Source organism: Camelus bactrianus, chromosome 13, assembly GCF_048773025.1.
Source record: "Camelus bactrianus isolate YW-2024 breed Bactrian camel chromosome 13, ASM4877302v1, whole genome shotgun sequence".
Classification (NCBI taxonomy): Eukaryota; Metazoa; Chordata; class Mammalia; order Artiodactyla; family Camelidae; genus Camelus; species Camelus bactrianus.
In genome coordinates this window covers 15,001,485-15,023,217 of record NC_133551.1, presented here as the reverse complement: position 1 = coordinate 15,023,217, position 21,733 = coordinate 15,001,485, and the positions used below count along the sequence as shown (strand labels likewise).

The 21,733-nt window shown below is 37.4% G+C and overlaps 1 protein-coding gene across 11 annotated transcripts in view; it reads right to left on the bottom strand.

Annotated features, from left to right (window-relative positions):
- The window catches only part of COL24A1 (collagen type XXIV alpha 1 chain), a 338,176-nt gene that overhangs the window by 41,043 nt on the left and 275,400 nt on the right, over window positions 1-21,733 (bottom strand). For all 11 annotated transcript variants that reach the window (XM_074376091.1, XM_074376094.1, XM_074376086.1 and 8 more), the window contains 4 exons: window positions 2,580-2,687; window positions 866-973; window positions 720-773; window positions 111-173 (listed from right to left, as the gene is read on the bottom strand). In XM_074376091.1, the coding sequence (XP_074232192.1) occupies window positions 111-173; window positions 720-773; window positions 866-973; window positions 2,580-2,687 (333 nt within the window). The remainder of the gene's footprint in view (window positions 1-110; window positions 174-719; window positions 774-865; window positions 974-2,579; window positions 2,688-21,733) is intronic.

The window sequence follows — 21,733 nt, the reverse complement described above, 5'->3', positions numbered from 1 at the left end:
AAAGCCATTTTATTAATTTGGAGTAAGTTAATTTTAGAGTTTGTAACCCCAGTTCCTACAATCAGCAAAGAACCATAATTTCTGGGCAGGCAGAATGACTTTATACTTACCCTCCGTCCAGTAGGACCTTTAGGACCTGATATTCCGGCAATGCCAGCATCTCCCTCAGGACCCTAGAAATACAATAAAAAAACCCCAAAAGTCAAAAATACGAACATTTTACAAATGAGATAATCTTGTACCAACCTATCAAGAATTGGTTCTTAAAAAATGGAATGTGATAGTTAATGATGTACAGGCTAAAATATTTTGGAGGGATTTGTACTGAGGTCTGATTTACTTCGAAAAACACCAAAAATGGGTTGAGAGAGGGATAGATAGATGGACAGGTACATAATGAAGCAAGTAGATTAAAGTGTTACGGTAGAATCTAGGTGGCATGAGTGTTTACTCCTCTCAGCTTTACTGATGGTTTGAAATTGTTCATAATAAAATGGGAAAACAGAGTAAGAGGAGACGAAAGCAAATTATTCAATAAAACTGCTAGGAAAATATATAGCTCCATAAGTTGTAAAATTAACGTACTCAAAACTCAAATATTTTACTGTACCAACTGAAATTTTGCAGATTAAAAAAAAGCTCAAGTCAAAGACAAAATTTATTTCAGTATCTTTTTTTTCTAGATAGTTAGAAGACCAGCAGAAAATATGTACACATACTTTGGGGCCTGGGAATCCCTGAAAACCTGTCAATCCTTGAACACCATGTTCTCCCTGCAATGTGAATAGATACGATAATCATTATCGTACGATGGTGACCTGGTCTGTAGAATAAGTGCTTAATGAATTTCTGAGTTGGCACATACTGGCTGCCCTTTCATGCCAGGCTCTCCACATGGTCCTTGATCACCTTGTGCTCCTCGGTGACCTCTTTTACCTTGAATTCCAGGTTGACCAGGTAGCCCTTGTTCACCCTGTGCACACACACACAAAAAAAGTGATCTTGACTTTAGAACCTATAAACATATTGGCTTTTAAATGAAATCCAAATACTGGCCCATCTTTAGACATAGTACAAGGCACTGGGGAAGTCAAAATCTGCACAGTCATTCTCCCCACCAATATTTTCCACATACATAATATTTGATTACAATAAACAAGAAGAGTGGCAGTAGGGAAAGAGAATTCCAGAGATTGTGGTCATGACTGTGGAAAGAGGAGGGAAGGAGGCCTGCTCAAGTAGGAGGAAGAGAGTGGGGCTACAGAGAGAGTGGTGAGGGTGAGGTATGTGTGGGGGTGTTTGCAAGAGATGGAACTGGTATTTTATTTCAATTGAAATTATTTTGCTGTGTTCTCCTTACCATACAGAGATGATTCAGCCATCTGATACCAGAAACAGAGCAGGGGATCTTCTGAAGTGTGAACCATGGTTTTTGCCATGATTATCTTTTCAATTACATCATTAAGAAATTTCCCATTGTCTGTTTCCCAAGATTCCTTTGATTATGAACCCTCTTTACCCCCTAAAAGTTCACTTTAAAGATACAGTTAATTATCATTATTTTATTTTCAAAAGTCAAGTCTTTTTAAAATTTATTTTATTTTGTTTTTTGAAATGAGACTTGCAATAGCTTTTACCATTTCTAAAAATAAACTTAGGAAGCAGGTGGAGTTTATAGACAGATTAATGAAAAACGATGCTTGGTAGACTTTGACCAAAGAGCTCTAAGATTCGCAAACTATCCTTCACTGTTTTGAGATAAAGATACAGCTTTGGAAAGTGGGGATATTTCTTATTTCTTTTCCTGATTTTAGCATCTGCTCAGTTATCTTGCATTTTAGTGAAAAGGGAGATTCATGGTATAAACATCCACAGAAAGGCTCAAATTCATTTTCATTTTACCCATATGGATCAGAATACATCAAAATTCTGTAGAAGTGGAACTCTGAAAGCCAAATTAAGAGGTAATAATGATGAAGGTGCCAGTGTCTTAATCCTAGTCTTTTATGAAATAGTATTATTGGACTAATCTCTTAGTTATCTGGGTCAAATTTGCATTGAGATATTTCTAAGAGAGCTTTTGTATGGAAAGCCTGCTGACATGTGTCAGTACTCCATGCAGTGAATGTTAAGGCAAGACTTAATCACCATCATTTTGACTTTAAGAAATAGTCTGTACTCCTGTCACATTTTTTAATTGGTTGGTTAGGTTCAGACTTCGAGGAACAGGCAGTGTTATCTGGGAGAGTATGTAAACCGAAGTAAATAAGACTTCTTTGTTTTAGAGGATAAGGTGGATGACAGAGAGGGAATAAGAACCAAAATGAGTCAAAATGCATTTTTTAAAGCATCACCAGTCCCGGGTTAATGAATTGTTTTGGCAAATTACATGCCCTGCGGCTGTCGCGGGAGATGGCTATGTCAAGGTCTCATACTTTCCTTTCTTCCTAATGTGGTTTTATTATTAACCAAATTTTATTAAAAGCTATTAATCTTACCATACTATGACCTAGCCAATAAACTCAGATCCAGAAAGGATGGTCAATACTGCTCACCCATCAGAACCGACATGAACTTACCTTCAGGCCTAGAACTCCTGGGCTTCCTGGCAGGCCTGATGAGCCCTTTGCTCCTCGAGGACCTGGAGACCCAGCCAGTCCTGCTCTTCCTGGGCTGCCTCTGATGCCCTAAATAACACAGATAAGAAATGAAGACTGGGGCAGTTCCTAGGAAATCTATCCAGAGGCTCAATAAATGATGGAAGGGTTGGTGTTTAGAAAGGCTGCTGCTGACACACTGCCCAGGTTTCAGACTTACCCTGGGCTTCTTTCCCAAATGAGCGAAATGTTAAATGATGTTTTGGCTCACCTAAAATTTCTAATTATAGTTAATGTAATGGTCTTGGTTTTTTAAATAAAAATATAGAAGCCGTACAAAGTCCACCAGTATTTTCTGACTTAAGTAGCCTAGAGATGAAGTACGTTTATGTATCCTAACTTTTTATGTTATACTCTAGTGAGCATGGCGACTCTAATACCTGATTAATGTACCCTTAAGAAGAATATTCTGCTCGATGTCAACTAGACTTATTGTGGTCATTACTTCTCAATACATACAAATATTACATCACTATATTATACACTTGAAACTAGTATGTCAATTATCATATTAAAAAATAATATTCTACTTTTCAATCACACATGATTCCAGACAGTTTACTACAAATAGTTTGATTGGGAAAAAAGTTAAGCAAGCAAACAGTATTTCCTCAAAGCCAAATCCTAAAACAAGGTTGCTAAACTATGGTTTGCAAGCCGAATCCAGTCCATCCCGTTTATGTAGAGATCATGAGCTAAGAATAGTTTACATTATATTATTTTCATATGTTGAAAAAAATCAAAAGAAGAATAATATTTCAAGGTGTGGAAATTATACGAAATTAGAATTCCGTATCTATAAATAAAGGTTTATTGGCACACAGCCATGCTCATTCATTTATACACTGTCTGTGGCTGTTCTGTGCTATAATGGCAGAGTCCATTAGTGGCAGGAACTGTGTAAAGCACTCATTGCTTCCCACTGCTGCTTGTTGCACTGCAAATTTCCATGATGCAATTATAACTTGACAGTGTTGAACATATATTGACTTACTGTGAGATTTTATTTATTATCAGTGCATATCGGTTGTATCAAGACAAAAAGAAAAAAGTGGCTTTGAATTAAGGCACAGCAGAATGTGAATTATTTTGTGATCAAATCAGATGTCAAAACTTTATGTTCATTATGCAATGACACTGTAGTTAGTGCTAGAAAATATACAATATACAGCAACATAATCAGACCAAGCACCTGACACAATAGTCTTACCTCCCAGAAGTATAATAGTTAGAAAAATTAGGAAATTTAAAATGGAGTATTTTATCACAACAAAAATTCTTCAAAAAATATGAAGATGAAATTGCAACTAAAGTTATGCTTCTGAGTGGTTCATTTGTTAGTCCAACAAGGAAAGTCACTTACTAATAGATTTAATTAAATTGTGCAACAAAAATAAACTTGTTTGTTAGTCTTTTGGCAAGAATAGTTGCTTGAAATGTTGGGGACATGGGAGCAGAATCAACAGTCAATTAAAAGTGAGGTGGGTGGGGAGGGTATAGCTCAGCAGTTCAGTGTGTGCTTAGCATGCACGAGGTGCTGAGTTCAATCCCCAGTGCCTCTGTTAGAAGCAAAAATCCAAACCGAGGCAAATGCTTTCAGGTGGTTTCCCTTGCCTCTTGATGAGTCAGTAAGTGTTAGTAATACTATTCAGTCATTTATTTGAGCAGTTAATGCTGGGTTTGAAGTGCCTGAAGAATTAATCTGTATGAATAGTTTTGGAGTGGCTGTAGGGGAGAATATTTTCAAGTAAGTTAAAATATTAAATCAGTACAACCTGATTGGAATCTGCTACAATGTGACAAAACTAACAGCAGTGGATTGGGAAAAGACTTACTAGACAAACTAACAAAACTAGTGAAAATGTTAAGGTATTCAGAGCTATGAATGTTCACTACATTATTCACTATCAGGTACTCTGAGAAAAGCACTTGAATCCAGCATATGTTATGGAGCCAGTAGTGTCAGGAGTGAACTCCATTGACTCGTAAGTTTAACCTTCATTGGTTCTGTGAATTTTTTCATCAAAATAAAAACTGAATATCCTGACTATCATGCAGCAGTTTGATGGCTTAGCAGGGATAAAGCTTTACTGAGATTTTTGAGACTAAGACTGAAGTTTTCTCGAGTGAGAGCTGCCCTCAACTCTCTTACTGAATGATACGTGACTTTTGAAATTAGATTTTGCTGCAGGCTTATTTAATGTTTATTTATGAGTTCATCCAAAACTTGCAAGCCAAAATAGTGCTCACATGTGAAACATAGACTATGATAAAGTCATTTCGATGAAAACTAATGTTTGAATCACAAGCAATGTCAAGTAGCTTTCTACACTTCCCTTGCTGTCAAAAATTAAAACAAGAAGTGAGATCTTCATTTTGACACAAATTTGCAGTGGGTGGATTTTCTGAGCTCAAACAGTTTCAGCAACATTTTTCAGACCTAGATGCAAGAAATTTCTACATTTAAAAATCCGTTTAACTGTTTAGTTGAGAATTTTCTACTTAAACTTCAATTAAAATGACTAACCTACCATGTAATGACATGCTAAAAGGCAAATACCGAGAGAAGACTCTAACAGAGTTTTATAAAATCCTTCCAAGCAATGAATAGACTCAATTAAAATCATATGCTCATGCATTGCAGTATTTGGCAGTACACATCTGTGTGAAAGAATTTTCAAAGATGAAATATGTAAAATATGCAGAATTTCATTATAAGTCAGCATTAACAAATGAAATTTTGATGGGAAACTGTAATAAGCTAAATGTTATCCCCTTTGCAAAAAAAATTCCACTTCATTAGTAGACTTACATCACAAACATTTTTAATAAATTAATATATTTTAACTTTTATAAATAAACATTTTGTGACAATTTCTTTCTTGTTATGTAAGTTCTTAAGTAATAGCCTTGATTTTGCCTTTTACCTTGCAAACTCTAGAAGAGTTACTAATATTTGCAGAAAGATGTTGCTACCCCTTGTTCTAGGGGATAATTGCTACTCTCTGAGTTGATTCCTGGGATACTAAATTGAGTTGTACAACAGTTCTTCCAAGCATTTAACAATACTTGCTGAATATCATCTATGTGTAAAGGAAGTTACCATGGGAAGCCCTGTGGGGAATACAAATATAAATAAGATGTGGTTTTGATTTTTAAGAAGCTTAAAGTTAAGTGAAAAAGACTAATATATAAATAGTTATAATTAAGACAGAAATGTAAAAAAATAAAAAGGACCAGATGAGAAGGGAGATTTAAAGTAAATACTAGAGAGGTTCTAAAGAGTGGAAGTTACCTTTGGTGCTAATCAGAAAAGGAATTACTGAGAAGGTTAGGTTAACTGATCATAAGGTAAAGGTATTTCCCTTAAAGTTTTAAATGTGGTAGGAGAGATGATTGGCTCAAGATAGGCTACAGTTACTTCTGTGAAAGGCTTGCTTGGGAGAATGGGATTTAAACAGTAAATTTTGAATTTAATGCTAAAGCTTTTTTTCTCTTTTTAAAAATATTTCCTCTAAATTACCACATATTGTTTCATACTCTTAATGATGGTAAAAAATATACATATATAAAAATTACCTTTTCTAAGTAGATTTTCATGATCACAAAACTCATTAAAATAATGAATAAAACTCTGATATCACAAGGCGCCATGTACTATGCTTGTGCTTACAGGGAGATACCCACAGGATGTAGGATCACATTCTTTAGCTTGACCTTTAAATTTCTTTTTGTCCTAATCAACATCAACCATTTTCTCTTTCATCATTTCTCTACATTAGGGCTCTCAATACAGGTAAGGAACCATTAGGAGGACAAAATCTTTATAGAGGGAGGGAGGAACAGAGGAGGCAAAGACAGAGAGAAGGAGGGAGGGAGAGAGAGAGAGATCCACATTGTGGACTTAGGATCCAGGTGGCATGGTTCATCCATGTTGCTTGCACCTTATCCTAAGTGTATTGACCTACGTTAGTTCTTTCCCCTTGCTTCTTGCTATGTGTTTTACTTTGATTTGATTTAATATGGTCTGTCAACCTTTTGGTTCCATAGCTCTGAGATAGATTACCTGGTCGTGTACTTTCCAAATGAATGATGAGAATCTGGAGACATGAGATGGTGCCATTTTCCTTTATGGAGGCACAAAGGAAAGCAAATCCACAGTCACCTGAGACTTTGGGATAGAGAATTTCAAAAATGTTCAGGGAAGACATAAGTGTTATACCAACGGCCAGGATTCTAACAGGAATGTGACTACAGTAAAAGCAAGTTTTAAAAACAAAATTCTTATGAACAGTGTCTTTCCCAATAAAAACAAAAAGAGTTTAAAAGACATGAAGATACCAATGACCTGGATTCTAAAAGAACATAAATAAAAGAAGAAAGGACACATAAGCAAGGAAAAAAAAAAAAAAACGAAAAGTAGCTCCATAATTAAACTAGGGGAAAAGCTGTAAAATAGGGATCAATGTAAGAATTTTTCAAAAAAAAAATAGTGGATTGTCTTTCAAGGCCGAGCATATCCTATCTCTGGATGTATTAGAGAGCTAGTGGATGTCACACGGAGAGGTCACGTACCACGTGACAGATTGCCTGAGATGACCTCAACGTTCCACAGTTTTAAAATAGTACCACTTTACCTCACTTTACTTGTAATTTTAGGTATTTTTTAAGATCTTTACTCTCAAAAAAAATGTATCTTTTGGTTGATACATAGACAATGGACATTCAGAGACTGCTAAACACTCCTGAAGTCAGTAAGTATTTTTGGTTGAGAATAATAAAGACCATATGATCATAGTCCTTAGGGTTAACACTACACTAGAAACTTCATTTTATTTGCAGTGCTATCAGACATTTAACAGAACACAATAAATATGTTCTAAATCATTTACTGTTCACGCTGGTTTCTTAGAGAGAAATCTGAGGAAAGTAGCAGAGTGTTCTGTACAGAGTTCCAAATAACGCTTCATACAAGCAGAGAACAAACATTTCTTATTATGAATACACAGATGGATGAGTAATTCTGCTTTCAAGAGAAACAGATGCTAATCCTTAGGAATTCTTTCCAGTGTCTTCTAAATGATTTGTTTAAAACCAATCACAAAGGGTAAGTCATTCTGAGCAAATTTTAAAAAGTAAATAAATCAGAATTATTAGTTTGTTCAGAGATGCTGAAACCAGTCAAAAAGTTTACCTGAGTCTTTAAAAAGTTAATAAAAATGATAAGAGTACATGATGTCTCATGGCCAGAAACTTCTATTATGCTCAGATAGGAGACAGTCTCCCTGCTGAAACTGGTTTTCACTCTGCAGGAAAGTGTCAGTTTTGATGGGACTGAACCTTATGGCTGCTTAAGCCTTTGGATTCTAGGGGAATAAATACTTGGATCAGAAATGACAGTAACATCAACCACAACTACAAGAGTTACTTTTTACTGAGTGTCTTCTTTGTATCAGAAACTGTAACAGCAATGTGGCTGTACCATTTTATTCAAACTAACGTCAGTTAAGGAAAGAAAAGGAAGTTGCTTTTTGCTTTGACTTTCCTGTGGGGAAAGGAAGGATTAGTTCAGGTATACATCTGCCTTTATCCTGGAAACTGGTAAGAAAACTGGAGTTATCTGCACACACTGGAGGGCAGACATTGAAACAATTTTGCAACAGTGATGACTGGTTTGCATTTAATAGTGAAACACACAAAAGAGAATGTCATCTGTTTGTATTCCCCAGGCTCTTTGGTTTAGCTGTCTTGTTCTCATTAGAATCGAAATAAATATAGTAAGAAATAAGAAAGAAATAGAATATGTTAAATTAAAGGCAATGATAGAAATCCACATTTTAAAGAGGATTAGCAAAGGAATACTATCTTTAGAAAATTATGCTGAAGAAAATCATAAATTTTTTATGTTAATTTCACTGATTTCTCAATAGTAGAATAATAAATTTTAAAATTTATTTATTTATTTTATTTTCTTTGGGGGTGGGTAGTTTATTTATTTATTTATTTTAATGGAGGTACTGGGGATTGAACCCAGGACCTCGTACATGCTAAGGACACCCTCCCAGACTGACAAATTGAAAACAACACTGAACTTCAAATTAATTGATGTTTTTATTTAAAATAAAATTGCTAGGCAAACAGTTCTTTCCTTTCCCCACTACCAAGCACCTTCCTCTGTGCTCATAGCATATGTTTATATAGCTACCTATTGTATAAGATAGTAACTAAAACTAATTTACTTTCTATAGTACAAAAAAAAAAATCCAATGACCTAAATTTTTTTTGCATTATTAAGCAACGTTAGTACAATATTTTTAAAACCAGAAAACCAGTGGGTTATAAAAATAATCCTTTGCTTCCTTTACTCCAAGCAACTAAAAACACTTCTGTTTAAGTAGGAATTTCTCATTTTATTTGGCTTACTAAATATATCCTTTGTAGGAAAGAACTGGCTGTTTAAAAATCTGTGGGATAATAATTATTAGGTGATTATATGCAAGACTACATTATACATAAATAATATCACATTCATAACATTTTCCTGCATGGGCAATCATAAATAATGTGGCCAAATGTTATAAATAAGATTTATGAATGAGCAGTATACTAAGGTGAGGAGGTAACCTTAGCATTGAATTGCTAAACATATTAAAGCTTATGGAACTTGGAGTGCGACTGAAGCAAGTCTTAAAGTAGTGAAGACATGTCTGGCTTAGGTCCATTCCCAAGAGCATACACAACTCACTCTTGTTCAGCTGTAATGCATACAGGCATTTTGACACTGTATTGCCTCACGGAAATTGTTACATATTTTCATAGAACAATTGGTGGTTTATCATTCTTGCAAAATGGACAGTGTTGTAATCGACCCCTATAGGGCCTTCCCAGGACAGACCCCTCCCCCATATCCTCTGCTGTGGCTCCTCTCTGAAGTATCCAGATAACTGTATCTTAGGCATTTTTCAGATGCTAAAAACCACCACCAAATGGAAGAAATGAATTAACAGTGCGGAAAATATTGTCATCAGTGACCATCTGGTATTTGTAATGGTGTTGGTAACTGTATAATAGTTTAAAGAGTTTTTCTTGTGCCTTTGCTGACCAGAGTTAGGCTGGAGAGGAGTGGTGGTGGGCTTGGGTGGCCTGCCAAACCTCCTCAGGATGCTGCATGCAGGAATCACGTACAGTGCCCTGGCTTTGCCCCTGAAACCTCAGAAATGGCAGCTGGGATTCTGTTTTCTGTATCTTGTTGTTCATAACTAGCCCCAACTGTACATGTCTGCAGTTATTTTTTAGTCCCTTGTGGTTTCTTTGTATTCTGCTGTTCGAGGTACAGGTCCCAGGCTGTGCAAACACTATAGCAAGAGGTCTCAGGCCTCAGCCTGCCTAAAATGCTAGAAGCATATATCAGCCTGACTTTATACTGCATAAGTTTTTCTCTAGAGCACTTTTTCACAGACCCCTTTACTAAGCACCCTTTGTTCTAGGCACAAGAATATTAGGATATTCCCAAAGCTGGAGGTAAACATCATGCCCAGCTGAAGGAAGAGGAGCTTTGCATTTGCAAAAACAATAACTTTGGAACAATTTGTTACCCTGTATGCAATCTCTATGAAAACCAGCATGCTCCTTGAACTCTTGAACTTTTACTATAAACCCCCCTACCTTCTCTCCCCAGCAGGATCACAGTCTTGGAGGCATTAGTCTACTGTGATCTCCTTTGCCTGGCAAAAAAAAAAAACAAAACCAAAAACTGCCTTTTCTACTTCATCTAAAACTGTCCTCAAGTCTTGATTTGGTATGGAGTCCAAGTTTTGGCAACAATGTTCAAATGCCACTATAATATTGGACAAAATTAATGTATCCTATGAAATCTTTACCCAGGTCTCAGTGCATAATCAGTGTACTAACAGGGACTGGAGGAGGATTTTTCATCCATACTTTGACTCTTAGTATGACTAGGCTCATACTGCTGTAAAGAAATGAATGTCCATCCTTTATTTCAAAAATAACAAATCTATACCCATACTATCTTATTTGATCCTCTGATAATACTATTAACATGCCAAGCTTTTTTCTGACTGCAGGTTTGTTCATTTTGGTTCCTTCACATGGCAAGTTCTTCCCTCATTCTTTAAATAGTTGGCTCAGTCTTACTTTCCATCCTCAGCTCAAGTGTAAGCCTTCTCAGTGAGGCCTCTGTAGTCTACCCCAATTATAATCTATTTCCCATTATGCTCCATCTCTAAATATATTTCCCTTTATGCTTTATTTATTTCATAGAATGTACCACAATTTAGAATGACTTGATTTGTTTATAGACTACTACCCAATTTTTAGGTTGATTCATATTAAATTATGATTTTTTTTAAGGTCAAAAATAGTCAAATGTCAGCAATTTCTTGCTGGTCTTTGTATGTTCCATGAGGACATACTTCGCCCTTCTTGTTCACTGCTATCTTCCATAACTCTTGGCTCATATTAAGCACTAAACAAATATTTGTTTACTGAATGTTGGCCTAACCATGAGTATTTATTATTATGAAAAGATAGTAACTAAGTGCACACAGCGTCCTAAGCACTTCACATACAATATCTCATTTGATTCTCATAAAAAGCATATGAACTAGGTATTATTGTACTCACTTTATAGATGATTCTTAACATGTTAAGTAGCTAACACATCTTAATTTTAAACTCAGGTCTGCAAAGTCATAGTTATTATGAAAAGGACATATACTCCTCAGATACTTATTGAACTTCTTCTAGATGAGCCTGACACTGTGCTAAGGAATACAAAGACGAATAAAATATAATCCTAATTCTAGAGAATTTACAAACTCTTGGAGGAGAAAGACATGAAGATCAGTAATTAGTACCCATATGATCCATGCTCTGATGGAATCAGGGTACAGAGCGTACAGAAGTTCAGAGCAGGCATGCTTAACTTTGAAGAGTCCAAGGAAAGCGCCTGAAGGAAGTAACGGTTAAGTAAGTCCTGAAAGATCAAGAAATTGTTCATCCTAAAGTTAGAGGGAAAAATGGAAGAGTTTCCCAAGCAGAGGGAACAGATTACATGTACAAGGCATGAAACAGAGGGAAATACACAGAATTTGGGGCAATGTCTAAGAAATTACTTGACATACTTGAAAAAGTGTAACATAGTGGTTAAGAACATAGGCTCTGAATCTAGATGGTTTATTTTGAATTCTGAGTCTATTATGTGTTGCCTGTGTGACCTTGGGTACGTTACGTAGTCTGAGTCTTAGTTTCCTGTTCTATAAAGTGAAGGTAACAGCTATACCTACTTCATGGGGTTTTGGTGAGAATTAAAGAAGTTCATTTATATTCAGCACCTGAAATAGTGCCTGGCCTGTAGTAAGTATTCAGTAATTGTTCAGTGATTGTTGGACTAAAATGCCCAGCACACATGAAGAGAGAGGTAGAATGTAAGACTGGAAATGTAAACAGAGGCCAGATCATAAAGGAACAACAGTTCACAAAGAGTATGAACTTTATGGGATTTGGAGTCACTGAAGAGTCAACTAGTAAAGTTACATCCTTTAGCAAATCTTTCATTTTGTTGCTTATAAGCAAACAGGCTGAGTTTTCTCTGCTCTGGAAGAGTTCCTAATGAGCAATAAATGGGCCAAAACAAGCAGCAGGGTGGAGAAGAGAGGGAAAGTAGCAATCAGGATAAGCCATAACTGGATTATCAACCTCAGTAATCAAGAGTTGACAGGATTTGCTGAATGTAGATTTGGCCAATGCCAGTGTGTTTCTTTCTCCAAAATATTGTAAGAAAAAGAAATACATCTTCTTAGAAACAGGGTGACCAGCTCACAGACTAGAGAACACACAGCCCAAAGGGGTGCCAAGGCTGCTGGTGTTCCTAGCAGAGGCTTCCATGCTGGTCCTGCTAATCTATGCTTGGATTATGAGTGGGCTGAGGAAGTGTATTCTTCCTTCTTTTACTGGACACAGTCCCCGAGTGGAAAAGCAAAACTTTCAATGTTCTTCTAGGACAAGCATCTCATTTTAGTTGACACTTAAGCCTGTGTTCACCTGACAAAGTGCAAAGTCAAGACTGAAAGGCCTTGATTTGTCCTAAGTCATGTTGTTAGTTTTGTTTCTTTCCCTCTTTTCCAATAACCAATTTCATTAGTTGCAGCAATGAAGAATAAAGACTGGTAAGCCTTCATTTTGATGACAAATGGATTTATGAGCTTTGCAGGGAAAAACTGTTTTCCTTTGTCATAGATGACTGTGGCACTATGCTTATACAGAAGTCCAACTCAATGAAAACAGCATGGTAGACTCATTTACTACAGATGTGCTAAGTTGACTAGTCTCAAAACACTCATTTGTACAAAAGGAAATTCAAAGAGTCAACTGTGAGTCTCCCCAATACTATCCTTCAGTTATAGTCACATGACCTTGAAAAAACATTGAAACTGCAGAGTGAATATGCCAGGAATTCTTTAACTTCTTGGCCACATCAAAAAAAAAAAAAAAAAAGAAAGAAAGAAAGAAAGAAAGAAAGAAAGAACATTGTTTAGGAAAATCAGGCGGTTGCATAATGCTAGAAATCCCAGGATAAATATTTTTCTCAGTGGAAAAATCCATCAGTCTTTAAAAGTAAGCCAAGAAACACCATGGTGCCATGATTTAAAAAAAAAAAAAACCACCAGTGGAAAGATGTCCTTATCCTTTGTTGAAAATATTCCAGGGAATTTGTTAGCGTTTATAAACTATATTACTTTCTCTTAAGTAGTTTTTCTATTACCATAGTAGTTTTCAGAAATAATTATCTTAGAAATCACTTTTCTACTGAACCTAATTTCATTGAACAGACTAGTTCCTTATAAAGCACTGTCATTCTAATTTCATATAAAATATTCTACAGAGAGCAGAGACATTTGTAGGAAATATCTGCACATTCATAAATACCAAGAGCATGTGTAAACCTTGGGGTTAAAAGGGGATTCCTCAAGGGAAAGTTATTTTGTTTTTATTTCAATGATTACAAAATGCTTCAATACTCATGACATCCTGATATTCTAAGTATGCATGTAAATTTTTCTAACAGTCTTTGAAAATGTTAAAAAGTAGAAGATGATGAGTTATGATCTGATACCTAATTGCTTACTAATGGAAATACCAGATGACACTCAACTTCATGGCCCTGGAAGGTATACTGTAGCAGTATTCAACATTATTGTAATTCATTTCAATTTTTTACCATAAAATTCAGTAAGCTTTTCATACTAGTCATATATAGAGGGCTATGTGGCTCAGAATCTGTTTTTTTTTTTTTTATTTTTTAATGACTCCCAATTAGAAGTAGAATAACTTAGTAAGTGGAGCCAAAATATTCATGTCTTATTGTCTGACCAATTCATACTCAGATTCTCCTTTCCCTTGATTAAATCTTCAGTCTCCATCTCTACCAGGTCCTTATAGCATTTAAATATGATCAAGGTTCTCTCAATTAAAAATAACTTTATACTATCCACAAATGATAAATACTGGAGATGCTGTGGAGAAAAGGGAACCCTCCTACACTGCTGGTGGGAATGCAGTTTAGTGCAGCCATTGTGGAAAACAGTATGGAGATTCCTCAAAAGACTAGGAATAGACTTACCGTATGACCCACGAATCCCACTCCTGGGCTTATATCCAGAAGGAACCCTACTTCAGGATGACACCTGCACCCTAAGGTTCATAGCAGCACTATTTACAATAGCCAAGACATGGAAACAGCCTAAATGTCCATTGACAGGTGACTGGATAAAGAAGTTGTGGTATATTTATACAATGAAATACTATTCAGCTATTAAAAAAATGACAACATAATGCCATTTGCAGCAACATGGATGTCCCAAGAGAATGTCATTCTAAGAGAAGTAAGCCAGAAAGAGAAAGAAAAATACCATATGAGATCACTCATATGTGGAATCTAAAAAAAGAAGATGACAAATAAACTTAAATATAAAACAGAAACAGACTCATAGACATAGAATACACACTTGTGGTTGCTGGGGGAAGTGCTGTGGGAAGGGACTGACTAGGGGTTCGAAATCTGTAGATACTGACAGGTATATATAGAATAGATAAACAAGTTTATACTGTATAGCACAGGGAAATATATACAATATCTTGTGGTAGCTCACGGTGAAAAAGAATGTGACAATGAATGTATGTATGTTCATGTATAACTGAAAAATTGTGCTCTACCCTGGAAATGACACAACATTGTAAACTGATTATAACTCAATAAAATAAAATTAAAAATTAGAAAAAAAATAACTTTATACCTTAATCTCAGTTAATTGTCTAATTATTGCCCTACCTTCTTCAGAGCTGAATTTCTCCATTGAATTGTCTGAATGTCTTGATATCCTCACTGTCCACTGACTCCTCAAGCACTCCAGTGCTGTTTCTGACTCTACTAATCAAGTAAAATGGATATTTGCTGAAGTTACCAATGACTTCCATATACTAAAATGCAGTGGTTATAATTTTATCTTACTAGATTTCTGTATTACGGTCCTTATTTGCAGACACCAGAAACCAATTAAGCAAAAAAGTTACTGAAAAGACATTTAGTAGTTCTTATAATCACAGATAAACCTAGGAAACCAGGTTTGGGAAATGGTAGAATTAAAGGACAGCTAGGCAGCCAGAATTTGGACACTGTGGCTCGCACCACCCCAGCTGCTGGACGTTGACAGCAGTCTTCCCAGGAACTGAGTGCTGCTGATGCTGTTGCCACTGCCACCAGAACAGAACCTCCATTATCCCTGCTGCTGAGTATTACTAACCCCCCAACTGAAGGTGTAGGTGAATAGAAGTGATTGGCTAGGCCTGGGTCATGGGCCTACACCCTTGTTTCAAGGAGGGACTGGAAGGTAAGAGTCTGGAAGTTTTGACTTCTGTAGTAGAAGGTGGCTTCCCACCAAGACTCAAAAAAGAGAGGAAACAAAAACTTCTAAACATAAAAATGGTGTTAAGATACCAAGTAGTCAAAAAACCCCCCAAGACAAAACAACACAACAGAATAAACAAAATAGAATGTCCAACAAACACTCTCAGGATTACTAGATACAGTTGATGACCTTCTCCTTGAAATATTCTTAGGTTTCCATGACAGTACATGTTTTTCTCCTATTTATTATGATCATTCCATCTCAGACTCCTTTGTAGTTTCCTCTTCCTCCTTTACCTGACTTCTACATGACAGAATTCCTCACCACTTGGTTCTAGACCTTCTTTCCATTGTTTACCTAATACTTGTGCTTATTTTTCTCCATTTGCTCCCTATATCCATATACTACCCCCTTCTCTATGTTGCTGTTTGTCCCAGGAATCTGACCCTCATGGACTGCATCACCTGGGTTCTCTTGTCCTCTGACTTCTGGTTGTAGTCAGCCAGTGGGATGCACCACTAGGATACTGAAAGGTAGGAGGAAAGAGAGGTAATACATTTATTTCTATTTCCTCCCAGCTTTGGCATTCTGTCAGTGGCTTCATTACTTTCACCTATAGCTCCTGTAAGATGCTCTTTTTCCAGCAGCTCCAGGTCCCAAGCTCTCAACCTGACATTTCTGTCCTACTTCCTTTCAGGTTTAAGGGAAGTAACTGCTTCCTATTGTTGATAGTGTCTGGGTTTTCCCAACATCATTTATTGGCTGACTTAATCCTGTCTACATTTCTGTAAATAGTCTCTTCAAAATTCCACTTAAGTATTCCATCTACTTCCTAATGGGACTCAGAATAGTACATTTTTTATGTTGATACTTTCAGATTTATAGTTGACTTCTTCTTTGAGCTCTAGCCCAGAATATCTAATTGCTTACTTAACACCTCCACTTGAATTTCATAACCATGTTCATAAAATGTGGGCATTCTTCAGTGTCTGCTTTTTTAGTAATGGGCACTACAACGCATTGAGTTGAGTTTGGCTGATGGGATGTACTGTTGGGGGATTGGAAGACAGGAGAAGGAGACTGAAGTATTTGTTCCCCTGAGTCTCCCTTTGCTGAGTTGCAGTGGATTGCCAGAATTCTGCTACTGAAGGTCTCAACTCCTGCTAAATGGCTCCCTCCTATAAAAATAACCACTTTGTCTATAATTTGTTCACTGTTCCCTTCCCTGTGCCTCCTTCAGGCCTATGTGTTGTAATGGCTCCCCATTGCTGCCATCCCCTGGGTGCTTCAGCATCTCTCTTTGGTTTTCCTTAGTTCTGCCTGCATCTTTGTAAGTGGTCCCTTTATTACACCCTCCTCAAATGCCCCATTTGAGTGTGCTATTTGTTTTTAGGTAGATTCTGATACATAATCAGTAGTAAGAGTGAATCCAGGAAACTGACCCCCAAAATGGGATTCTAAGATTGGTTTGCTCATAATCAAGGAAAGCTCCGATAATTCCTTGTTGTGGGACACTAGTTATCTGTGGTATGCAGTGGCATCATGATTATTCAAATTAGCACTGGTCAAGTCACTAGATTTAAGTGCTGCTGGAGAGCACAGTGTTAGAAGAGTATGTGGCCTTGGCATGTATTCACTGTGGTGACTACAAAGACTGCATGATCAGAGGAATGATCTAGAGAGAATACACAGAGAAAGGGACAAACTGAAAGTCTTGTATGCTCAACTCAGAACACAATGGGGAGGGAGGGCATAGCTCAGAGGTAGAGTACATGCTTAGCATACACAGGGTCCTGGGTTCAGTCCCCTTACCTCCATTAAAAATAAATAAATAAGTAAACCTAATTTATAACCCTCCCCCAAAAAACCAAAACAATACAATGGACAGTTAAAAAATCTCTGTGGCAGCTTGAAGGAGTCCTTCACCTCCTGCAGTCACAAGGCAGACATGGCCGAGGACCCAATCCACCTTAAGGTCTGTAGAACTTGCATACGAATACACCTTCGACTAGCCAGATCTCTCATGTACAAGGGCATGAAGAAAAGGAGGGGAACTCCAAGACAAGGGATGGGCATATTCGAGCAGACACAGCCAAGACTAAGAACTCTGAACCTCCAGTCCTTCTTAGTTTTCCTTGCTTGTCGAGGTAGCCCCCCTGCTCAAGCACCTGGGAGCACCATTAACAGTCTGATAGACTGGCAATTTGAAGCCTTGACTCAACTGTAGCCTACAGTCAATGAGGCTAAAACACTATACTTCTGGTCAAGAGGGCAGTGGTAGGACTAAAAGCTTGCATTCCGGGAGTGTTCATCTACGTGAGCTTTCCTGGAGGCTGCCATCTTGATTGGATCATTAGAACCAATAATTAGCCCCATCCAACAGCCTGTAGGGAAGCCTCAGGCCAAACAACATACCGGGTGGGAACACAGGAACACAGCCCCACCCATCAGCAGACTTCCTAAGCCACAGTGGCCTCTAGACACAGCCCTACCCACCAGAGGTCCAGGACCAAGCTTCACCCAGCAGTCAGCAGATAACGGCTCCTCCTGCCAGAAAACCAGCATCAGCCTCCAGTCCAGCCTCATCCACCAGGGGCAGGTACCAGAGGGAAGAAAACAACAATCCCACAGCCTGTGGAAGGAGCCCACACACACAGGCCAGACTCTACATCAGGACTGGCTGGACCCTGGCCCTAGGGTGACAAGAGAGGAGTGTACTGCTGGGATTCATAGAACATCTCCCACAGAGGTCCACCTCGCCAAGGTCGAGGAATGTAACTAAGCTACCTAAAAATAAAAATAGAAAGATAAACAATATGAAGTAACAGAGGAATATTTCCCAGGCCAAGGCACAAGATAAAATCCCAGAAGAAGTAAGTGATGAGGAGATAGGCAATTTATCTGAGAAAGAGTTTAAAGTAATGATGGTGAAGATATTCAGAGACCTCAAGAGGAGTATAGATGCACAGCGTGAAGTATATATATATGTAAATTTAAAAAATGTGTGCAGTATATTGTGTATATGTGTTCACATGCAATACATTGTATATGTGCAGTCAAATTGTAACAATTCTACCTAATAAAACTGAAAAATGAAAAAAAAAAGAAATATCATAAGAATAAGGCTCCTTTATTTAAACAAGAATACTGGACCCTCTGAGTAGAAGAATCTAGGTAATAGTGCTTTACTATCAGAGAAAAGGTAGAAACAATGATCACAATAAGCCACGGGATGGAGTAGAATCAGGTGTTTTGACCTGCAGAGATCTGTGGTGGTGGTTAGTCGACCAAAGATCCATAGAAATTAAATATACCATATATCAACATATTGATACGTAGGTAGAAAAATTCTAGGTCGGATGAGCACAGTCCTAATTCAAGTCACTGTGCTTGGGATTCATGGCCTCCCACCCAATTCCCAGACTCAGGTCAGTTCCTGGACCAGAATCCCTTGACTGAAGGGAAGGCAGGTTCTCTTTGAGAAAGAATCCTGCAACGCGGTCACAGGTGTACACAGTGACCCTGCCTCAAGCCTTCTTCGGAGGGACTTGAGGTCATTACCAGGTGACTGAACAATGGGGAAAGAGAAACTCTCAGCCTTTCTGGGAGCTGTCAGATATTGGACTTGAACCGATGATAAGCCCTGGAAATCTAAAGTATCATCATGGCACTCTGGTCAGAGTGAAAGTTTATGAAGGTCAAGAGATAAATGGAGTTTTGGCCCCACTTTCTTTTCCAAGTGGATCCAGCAAGACTGTGAAGCCAGTTTTTTGTTTCTGTATTTCTTTCTCCAATCACAGAAGAGTGAAAATTCCTAACTCATAAAGTAAAAGGCTATTATGGTAGGAAGGGAAGAGACACACAGAAGCTCCTAAAGCTGTCCCTTCTTGCCCCCTCCCTGGGAACACTAAACCTAAGGTAATACCACATTCCAGCAGAAAACTGCATAGTAAACCACATCCCTGTGGAAAATTGTATACACTGCTGCCACAAAGACCTCAAAGATGCAGGAGCAGTGATCTTACCATACCCCATACCCATTTTACTCACCTATTTGGCTGCTGCAAACACCAGATAAGTCTTGGAATTATGTCCAAGACTTCAACTTACAAACTTAATTGTGTGTGGATGCCAACCACAGCTGCAGTTTCTGATATGGTGTCTTTACTAAACAGTATTGCCATTAGCAACAGCAGTTACTGACCTTGTAAAAATACTTCCTACCAATATTCCTATCAGTAAAGATCATCAGAAGAAACCTGCTTGCTTACACACAGCAGAGAGCTGCATCCCTTCAGTGCCTCATCTCAGTGATGTGTCAGCTCAGTTCTCCTCTCTGGCATAAAACAGACCAGAGGGATAACTTTATAGTCTTGATATCTCACAAAATATCATGCAGGTCCATTAAACTGAGGACATTATGCTAACCAGACCTGGAGAGCAGAAAAGAACAAGCACCCTAAAGATATGCCAGAGGACAGGATGAAAAGGTCCACGGGACTGCTCAGTGGAAGAGGTTCCTGGCAGTGAGGGCCTGGGGGTGTTATCAGGGTATCTCCTCTAAAACGGAGACAGGTGGTTGCACTTTGCATTCATTGCTCATCACAATAAAAGGGGTACAATGCGTGGTGAACCTCTCTGGACTTCAGAGTCAGTCTATACCACATTTGGGCATGCTGCTATAACCCATTTACTGGCTAGCCTGTAAATTTTTTTTTTTTTTTACTGTGTTAAAATATATATAACATAAATTAACCATTTTAACCATTTTTAGATGTATAATTCAGTGACATTAAGTACATTTATATTGTTGTGCAACCATCACCATAATCCATCTCCATGTTCGCAAACTGAAGCTCCGTACCCGTTAAACAAGTAGAGTTAAAATGAAATCAGTATCTTATTTGCATGGATTCTTTTCTGTTTTGGCTTTCTCTTAGCCATTATCTTACTGTCCTCATTATTGAAGAAGGATGCAGAATTGTTAGAAAATGTCTATTTTCTGTCTAGAAACTAGCAGCAGATAACAATCACTTGCCACATAGTTTTTCCTAACGCAAGAGGAAACGGTTCATATTTTTGTAGTCAAAATCCATGTTTTCATTCCATTTTTCAATTTTTAATCCTTTCTAGGGAGACCTTCGGGTATCAGACACATTACCAAAAAGAAGTTGTTTGCCACCATAAACTATTAAGTGACAAGTAATGGATGGCTGTGACCTGTCACCAATGTCTGATGAATATCTTCCATGTGGAATGTCTGAAATTCTTAGTAAACATACATATGTGGGACCCTGATTTGTAGTATTCCTATCTGGTATAAGTACCTGGATTATTATTTTATTTACATATGGTATTTTAGCCAGAGAACAAATGAGTTCCTCTTCCTAGTAATTAAATAAATCTATTTGCTATTACTAGTATTTACAATTCAGTTTTTAGCCTTTAAACTACTGGGCACAGCCACCTACATACCACTTCCATGATTAAACTTGTGTTCACAGCAAGAAATATGACATATTTTGAAATGTGGTTTTCTTTGTTTCAACTCTAAAAATTTTATTCAAAGCAATAAGGTAAGATTCACTAGAACACTTCCCAGTAATACAATCTGCAAAAATACACTTTCAGGCCAATTCAAAGTGTTTTACTGTTGTATTTTTAAAACTCCACAACCTCATTTTAAGACTATTACATGGTGAGCCTAGAAGGCAGCATAGCCAGGGCATGAGCTCCCTTGAAGACTGAGGTATGAAATGGAGGTCCTCATAACCGGACGGTTGTTAATGGCAGAAGTCTATAAAATATTTACTTTAATTAAAAACATCAGCTTGGCCGTCAAAAGTTTTCTAGGACTTAACCTGATGCTCTGATGTTCAGACATATTGCCTCCAAAACAAACAGAAACCACGCTAATACTCCTTAAAAATATTCACCCTTCCAGATAAAATCCAGCTAGGTACTTACTTCTAAAATAACTAAATTGGCTGGCTCATAATCCAACAGATTTCTTTTTTAAACAGATGCGATAACTCATTACAGTGAAAGAAGAATATTAATTTGTGCTTGGGGTTAGGTGCGACTCCATGCTACATGTGAGTAAACAACTAGGATTGATTTATTTAGGAAAAGAAAAACAGGTCAATA